The sequence below is a fragment of the Poecilia mexicana genome, unplaced genomic scaffold (genome assembly GCF_051168715.1).
Source record: "Poecilia mexicana isolate PSO_F unplaced genomic scaffold, ASM5116871v1 scaffold_12, whole genome shotgun sequence".
In the NCBI taxonomy this organism is placed as follows: domain Eukaryota; kingdom Metazoa; phylum Chordata; class Actinopteri; order Cyprinodontiformes; family Poeciliidae; genus Poecilia; species Poecilia mexicana.
This window is the reverse complement of record NW_028263381.1, coordinates 22,491,722-22,500,000: the sequence shown is the minus strand read 5'-3', so window position 1 is coordinate 22,500,000 and position 8,279 is coordinate 22,491,722. Positions and strand designations below refer to the sequence as shown.

The following is an 8,279-nucleotide window of genomic DNA, read 5'->3' as shown; positions in this document are numbered from 1 at the left end:
TTATTTCTTTAAAACATATGAAGAAAAACTGCAGCAAATAAACAAAAGGAAGATTTAATATTCAAATCTGACGAGTTTAGAAAAATAGGAGCCGACAGAAACAGAAAATGTTCAGAGAGAAAAACTGATCAACATTTCAATGAAATCTGATGAATGAGAGGAACAAATAAGAGAAACAACATCTTGATATTCAGTGTGAAGCTTTGACTGGAAACAAACAGGAAAACATGAGGATCCTGGAATAATCCTGGAATAATCCTGGAATAATCCCAGCTTCCATCTTTAAAGGACTGGAAGAAGAAAAAGTTTCCAAGGACTCAATCAGAAAAGTTTCACCAAGAAATAGATTGTAGAGATGAACTATCTGTTCAACAGTGAGAGAGTTTCTCTGACAGGAGGAAAATCTTTAGACTCAAATCAGCAAAGAAACACTGAAGAACCAGAACTGGACAAGAACCTAAATCCAGGAATCAGAGGTTCAGTGAATGTGGTGTTGAAGGTGTGGAGGAGGATCAGTGAGTCAGAGGAGACTCTGTAGAAGGACAGAATGCCAGCAGGACAGTCCACATACACTGATACTCTGTTAGAGACGGAGGAGGAGGAGGAGGAGAGACGAGTTTCTATGTTATTGTGCCAGACAGAGTAACCTTTAATATTAGAGCATCTCAGACTCCAGGAATGATCATTCCATCCAAACCAACAGTCTCTACTGTCTCCTTTCCTCCTGATTCTTCTGTAACTCACTGATATAAAAACTCTTCCTCTCCACTCGACCTCCCAGTAACAGCGACCAGTCAGACCAGTTCTACACAGCAGCTGATAATAATCAAATCTGTCTGGATGATCAGGATATGACTGAAGCTCCTCCTCATATGTCACCTTCCTGTTGTCTTCAGACAGTTTGAGGTTTCTGCTCACTGTGTTTGTGTCGATGGTGAGTTGACAGGAATCTGATGGAGAGAACAAACACAATCCAGCTGCAGTTATTGATCATTTATTGATCTTTGATGATGATCCTGAATGAGTGATGTGACAGTTTGAAGATGGTTGAATGTGAGCTGCTTTGTTGTCATGAATCAGATGAAAAACACACTTACACTTCCTCAGACCTGGTGTCAAGAATGGGCCTCCAGCAGGCTCCACCCTGAAAGGAGGAGGGGGGTCAGACCATCAGTCTCTTTCAGCAGCAAACATGGACATTACATGTCTCTCAGACACACATTGTCCTCCACTGAGACAGGAACAGTCCAACATCTGGATTGCAAACTGCAGTGGATGTAGGAAGGACAGTTGGTGCTGCTGCAGCACAACTCATTTCTCCAAACACAGAAAAAGCTCCAACAGAGAGGAGAAAGGAAATCCCTCAGTAACAACCTGAAGAAACTCACTGAAGCCTAAAAGGACATCAGGAAACTAAGGAAACATTTCTGGAAGCTCAACCTGATTTAATAATCAGCATTAAAATCCAATCAATCTAAACTCTGATCAACACCTGGATACCTGCTCCATCCACACTCCCACACACAGATGAAGGAATGAAACACTAAACAACCTGCTGCTGAAAACCTGCTGTGGCCTCACTGGAATATCCAGAAATACAAACATTAAAAAGGAGAAGCTGCATCACATTCAACAAAGAGTTCAACAAGAACCAAACATTTGATCTCTGAGCTCAGACTCACAAACCAGGGAGAGGCTTCCATCATCACACACCTCTGACAAACACCTCCAACCTTTCAGCACTTCCTCTACCAACCAGCACCACCAGGTGGCGCTATACACACTTGTGAGTTTAGTTCAAAATCTTTATTTCTCTCTCTGAACTTTTAAACATCCATCTGACCAACATGGAGTTACTTTTCTTCTCATCTTTGCTCCTTGGGGCTGATTGGTCTGGAGCTCCATCAAATATTGTTTTAAAGTCCTTTCTGTCATCAGTAGATCATCATGGAAATCTAACTGAACTTCACTTTGATTCATTTAGTCAGAGTCCCTATTAAACTCTATTAAATCCATCCCACTCTTTCATTTTCCTTGTGAGCCGTTCTTAGTCAGGAGAATATTCCAGAAAACTGGGTAATGATCTCTGCCTCCAGATGAGGCGTCTAAATATTTAATGATCAAACTAAATATTTCTCTTCAAACTAAATGTTTCCCATCAGACTAAAGACGTTTCTCCTCTTCCTCCTCTATCAGACCTTCTCTGCTCCTGCAGCAGGTTCCTCCATACCTGAGAGCTTCCAGTCTCCAGTCTGGATCCTTCAGTCCAGCCGACAGCAGCTTCACTCCTGAGTCTCCTGGATGATTGTAGCTCAGGTCCAACTCTTTCAGATGGGAGGGGTTAAAGGTCAGAGCTGAGGCCAGAGAAGCACAGCCTTCCTCTGAGACCAAACAGCCTGATAAGCTGCAGACACACAATTCATCACATGATGAGAACATTGAGCCATAGGTGCCAGAATATTGGGGGCCAGGGCCCATTTTTCTATGACCGCAGCGCATGGTAGACTCAGAAACGTTGTCGACTAGGACAACGCAATTTGTCCCGAAACAAACCCACTGAATTGATTGACAGGAGCCATCATATCAACTGAACAAGAGCCTGACATTCAAAGTGCGTAACAGAGGTGACGAAACACCCCATGGCCCCAATACCTCAAAAATGAATCCGACGCCGCTGCGTTGAGGTAGAGCCCAAGGTCTGAATTGGACATTTTCACAAGAGGAAAACACACAAGAAACTGGAGCTTAAACTGTTAATACTTTGAAATATTAATAAAACTGTATTTCCTTTTGTAGATGATAAAAATCAACATTTCCCCATCGATGGTTGAGAAAGTCTGACAACTGCTAGTTGGAAAGATCTGCAATAATCTCCTTTGTTCTGTCAATAATCCAGAGTTACACTATCAGTGGAAGCCTGACCTCCACTTTTCTTAATAACTTTCTTTATGATTCTTTCAGCCTGGAGGAAATGAAAATGATCCATTATTATGTGTTGAGATTTAGCAGGTTAACCATGTCACAGTCAGACATCAATTATTATATCAAATAATAATTACATCATCTTTGAAAGCAGGTAAAGGACAGAAATCTGGTTTCACCAGGATTGGTCACATTTTACCTGAGAGTTTCCAGGTTGCAGTTTGGACTCTTCAGTCCAGCAGAGAGAAGCTTCACTCCTGAATCCTGCAGGTTGTTGTTACTCAGGTCCAGTTCTCTGAGACTGGAGGACTGGGAGCTGAGAACTGAGGACAGAGCTTCACAGCTTCTCTCTGAGAGGTTACAGCCACTCAGTCTGAGGAGACAGGGAGGAAAATCTGGTATTAAACAATTCATCAGGATTTATGTTCTTTCAAATCAACAATGTTTTTATTGGACAGAGAAGGAACCATCTGATTTTACACAACCTTTGTATTTGTTGTGAACTGGTTCATTCTATAGTTGGGCCTCCAGCCTTAAATGACAGAACTACAGGTAACAAGGAGGTTGGAAAGAGAATTATAAAATTACATAATTAACTATGTTAATCCATTTCAATGTTAACATAAAGTGGAGGAGTTTTGCTGCTTGAATATGTAACATTATGTTCAGCTGCTGAAGGAAGTCTGTTTCTTTTTTGCTCATCCCCCCCCAGTGGGACACTTTGAAGAGACAAAGCACCAAAATATAAACTGAAACATGAATATTTACCTGATAATTAGCAGATTTCTACCTATCAACAATACCTGCAGTAACAATGTGTGTCCTTACAGAGCTTTGTTGGAGGCTTTAACCACTGGCAGCAGCCTCAGAAGAGCCTCCTCTGAAGCAGAGTATTTCTTCAGGTCAAACACATCCAGATCTTTTCCTGATGACACTAAGATGAAACCCAGAGCTGACCACTGAGCAGGAGACAGTTTATCTGTGGAGAGACTTCCTGAACTCAGAGACTGTTGGATCTCCTCCACTAGAGAACGATCATTCAGTTCATTCAGACAGTGGAACAGATTGATGCTTTTCTCTGCAGACACATTCTCACTGATCTTCTCCTTGATGTACTGAACTGTTTCCTGATTGGTCTGTGAGCTACTTCCTGTCTGTGTCAGCAGACCTTGTAGGAGTCTCTGATTGGCCTGCAGTGAAAGTCCCAGGAGGAAACGGAGGAACAAGTCCAGGTGTCCATTTGGACTCTGTAAGGCCTGGTCAACAGCTCTCTGATGGAGAGACTTTAGTTTAGGTTTATTAAATAATGAAGACATTTTAGATGTTTGTGTTTCTTCCATCAGGTTGACTCCAGAGTTGATGAAGGTCAGATGAACATGAAGAGCAGCTAGAAACTCCTGAACACTCAGATGGACAAAGCAGAACACCTTGTCCTGGTACAGCCCTCTCTCCTCTCTAAAGATCTGTGTGAACACTCCTGAGTACACTGAGGCTGCTCTGATATCGATGCCACACTCTGTCAGGTCTGATCCATAGAAGATCAGGTTTCCTTTCTGCAGCTGATCAAAAGCCAGTTTTCCCAGAGACTCGATCATCTTCCTGCTCTCTGGACTCCAGTGTGGATCTGTTTCAGCTCCTCCATCATACTTGACCTTCTTCACTTTGGTCTGAACCACCAGGAAGTGGATGTACATCTCAGTCAGGGTTCTGGGCAGCTCTCCTCCCTCTCTGGTCTCCAACACATCCTCCAGAACTGTAGCAGTGATCCAGCAGAAGACTGGGATGTGGCACATGATGTGGAGGCTTCGTGACGTCTTCATGTGGGAGATGATCCTGCTGGCCTGCTGCTCATCTCTGAATCTCTTCCTGAAGTACTCCTCCTTCTGGGGGTCATTGAACCCTCTGACCTCTGTCACCATGCCAACACACTGAGGAGGGATCTGATTGGCTGCTGCAGGTCGTGTGGTTATCCAGAGGAGAGCAGAGGGAAGCAGTTTCCCCCTGATGAGGTTTGTCAGCAGAACATCCACTGAGCTGGACTCTGTAGCATCAGTCAGGATCTCCTTGTTGTGGAAGTCCAGTGGAAGTCGACTCTCATCCAAGCCATCAAAGATGAACAGAACCTGGAAGTGTTCAAAGCTGCAGATTCCTTTGGTTTCAGTAAAGAAGTGATGAACAAGTTCCACCAAGCTGAACTTTTTCTCTCTCAGCACATTCAGCTCTCTGAAGGTGAATGGAAATATGAAGTGGATGTTCTGGTGGGCTTTGTCTTCAGCCCAGTCCAGAGTGAACTTCTGTGTTAAGACTGTTTTCCCAATGCCAGCCACTCCCTTTGTCATCACTGTTCTGATTGGTTGATCTCTTCCAGGTGGGACTTTAAAGATGTCTTCTTGTCTGATTGTTGTTTCTGGTCTGTGTGGTTTCCTGGATGCTGTTTCAATCTGTCTGACCTCATGTTCATCATTGACCTCTCCAGTCCCTCCCTCTGTGATGTAGAGCTCTGTGTAGATCTGGTTCAGAAGGGTTGGACTTCCTGCTTTAGCAATCCCCTCAAACACAGACTGGAACTTCTTCTTCAGACCAGATTTAAGTTGATGTTGACAAACTGCAGCAAGATGTTCTAAATAACACAAAAAGTAAAATCAGAGATGAAACAAAAATACCTTCTGAAGATGATTTAAATAAATGTGATTCCATTTCTTCAGACATCAGTAAATGTGTCATTTATCCATCAGGTCAAATCTTTGTAGAAATCCTCTTACTGCTCTGCAGACGGTCAGCCAGCTCCTCCTGCTTCATCCTCCTCAGGAAGTTCAGTGTGATCTTCATCACTGACTCTCTGCTGCTCCTCCTCTGCTCTTCATCATCACCTTTCAACACCTCATCATCCTCTCTCTGACTCTCTGAGCATTCTGGGTAATCCGGACTCAGAACCTTCTGGATCTTCTTCAGCTCGTTCTTCACAAAAGTGACAATGTTTTCCTCCAGCAGCTGGAACAGAATAATAGATGAAGGAAACATCAGACTGAAATCATGGAGCCAAACACCAGATGGATGTTGGACAGACTGACAGTCCTCTGGTCTACAAAGTGCAGCATGAAGACGACTGTGAACAGAACCATGGAAAAGTAGTTGTTGTTCATGTACAGACCATAAATATGGAGTCCAGCTGTGTTTGATGCTGCTGGGCAGTCGGACCACTGGGAACCTCTGAGCTCTGCTGGTCCACTCTGTGGAGGAACCAGGAACAATCAGGAAGGCAGGAAATATTCATCCAGCAATATTTACTAATAAAATAACTAAGAGTGTCACATTAAAGCAGAAAACAGAGCATCACATGAACACAATACAAAGAAGTTAGAAAGAGGAAGATGAACTACAAGGATGAAGACCAGTAACACCAGAATCACCAGTAGACATTTTAAAAAGTTGGTGCTGAACTTGGACTTCAAACTGTCCACACTGTCAGCAGATCTGATGCTGGTGGAGACAGAGTCCCAGAGCTTGGGGACAGTGGAAGTGAAGGCTCTGTCCACACAGGTCTTCAGGACAGTGTGGGACATCCATCAGGTTCTGATGACTGGATCTGAGGTGATGTGGACATGGAGGAGCTCTGAGATATGTGGGTGTGTCCATGTGGGATCCTCTCCTGGATGTTCTAGAGGATTTAAAATGGATCCTGTAGATCCTGGAAGCCAGTGAGCTCACATTATATCTGTCCACACAGAGACAATCAGAAGGTAAAGGTCCATGAAGTGATATCTGGATGTGAGCAGTGAACCAGATGATCCAAGTAAAGATTTAATGTTCCTGCTGATCCACTAAGAACCAGCAGAACCTCTGATGGTCCACATCAGCTCAGTCTGGTTGAGTTCCAGCAGATCTCACCAACCACATCATGAAGCTTTCCTTCCTGCTGAACTGATCTCACAATGCACACAGGAACCAAGTCCTGATGGACCAGACTGGTTTACCAGGTATTTCCCAGTGGCTGGTGGAAATGTGTCCCACTGTTAGTCTGACATGGAGCCAGGAAGCAGCAGAACATCATCATCATCACCCAGAGATGAAGATATGAAGGTGTTTTCATTAGAACAGAGCAGCTGGTTTAGATAATGGATCAAAACTCTGTAAATATAACTGGGAACATCTGAAACTTACTGGTTCAGTTTACAGCAGTTAGAAACAGCTCACCTCTCTGATGGTGGAGATCCAGGAGATTTAAAGTTAAGGGGATTCCCCTTTGACCTGTTGCTCTTAAAGGACACACAGCTGGGTTCTGGTTCTGGTTCTGATTTGACCCTCTGATGAATCCTGATGAGAAAAATTCTCATTAAAATATTTTTGTGTATTTTTTCTGTAAAGTTTATTTTGAATGTGGAACATTTTAAAATACTGAGCTATGAGACCCAACAGAACCAGACAGGTCATCAACTTGATGCTCTAAATGATTCCCATCAGAACCGGTCCAATCCTCCAACATGTTCCTGATCATTGATCCTCCTGAATAAATTCCAGCCTTGTTTAAAGAGCAGAAAGATCTGATTCTCAGACAAACATGTTGGTTTAAATGACTGAGAGAAGTTTGATGATTTTAGTGTTGAGCTCTGACATGGAGAAGAACCAGGAGTCGTTTCCACTCTGATGGTCCGATAGAGACCATCTGGTTCTGAATCAGATCCACTTGAGGTATAATTTAGATTAAATGCAGAAATGGTTGATGATCCATGATGTTTGAACCGCAGAGTTGAAACTGGAATCATATAATTATTTAATGGAGGTCTAATCGTACAGAGTTAATCTGATTATTGCCAGATGCTCGAAATCTGATTTATTGATACATTGATTTCAAGAACAATCCAAATATCAAACTTATGGATTTGTGTTAATATTAATATTGGACAAAGTGCCTGATTTTGTTTCATTTGGAAACATTAAGTTGATGCAGAACTTGGTATCGTCACATGGCCACAATGACAGATAAAGAGATCAGAAGTTAGAAACAGCTCACCTCTCTGATGGTGGAGATCCAGGAGATTTAAAGTAAATGGGATGATCCATTGACCAGTCGCTCTTAAAGGACACACAGCTGGGTTCTGGTTCTGGTCTGAGTCTCTGATGGATCCTGACAGAAACATGATGATTAAAACTGAATCTGTTCAGTCTGGATGAAGCAGCAAAGAGGAGCAGCAGCAGCTTCATCACCACGTCTGTTTTGGCCTGATATAGTGAACGCTGTGTGAAAAGGGCTGTGGACAGTTAGACATGGTGACCTCACCTCTGACCTTTGCTCTGGCTCTCATCTTCCCCACACAGAGTGGTTTTAGAGGGAGGGACTCCCTCCTCTCTGTCCTCAC

General features: G+C 43.1%; 2 protein-coding genes and 1 long non-coding RNA gene across 4 annotated transcripts in view; 1 reads left to right on the top strand and 2 right to left on the bottom strand.

Annotated features, from left to right (window-relative positions):
- The window catches only part of LOC148156088 (NLR family CARD domain-containing protein 3-like), a 434,099-nt gene that overhangs the window by 153,989 nt on the left and 271,831 nt on the right, over window positions 1-8,279 (bottom strand). The gene's annotated exons all lie outside the window — the stretch shown is intronic.
- The window catches only part of LOC148156098 (uncharacterized), a 369,453-nt gene that overhangs the window by 177,322 nt on the left and 183,852 nt on the right, over window positions 1-8,279 (top strand). The window lies entirely within an intron of this gene.
- On the bottom strand, window positions 39-990 carry LOC148156109 (stonustoxin subunit beta-like; the record flags this gene model as incomplete). Its single annotated transcript, XM_088010632.1, has 1 exon — window positions 39-990. A coding segment is annotated over one exon (573 nt), but the record flags the coding sequence as incomplete, so codon positions are not given.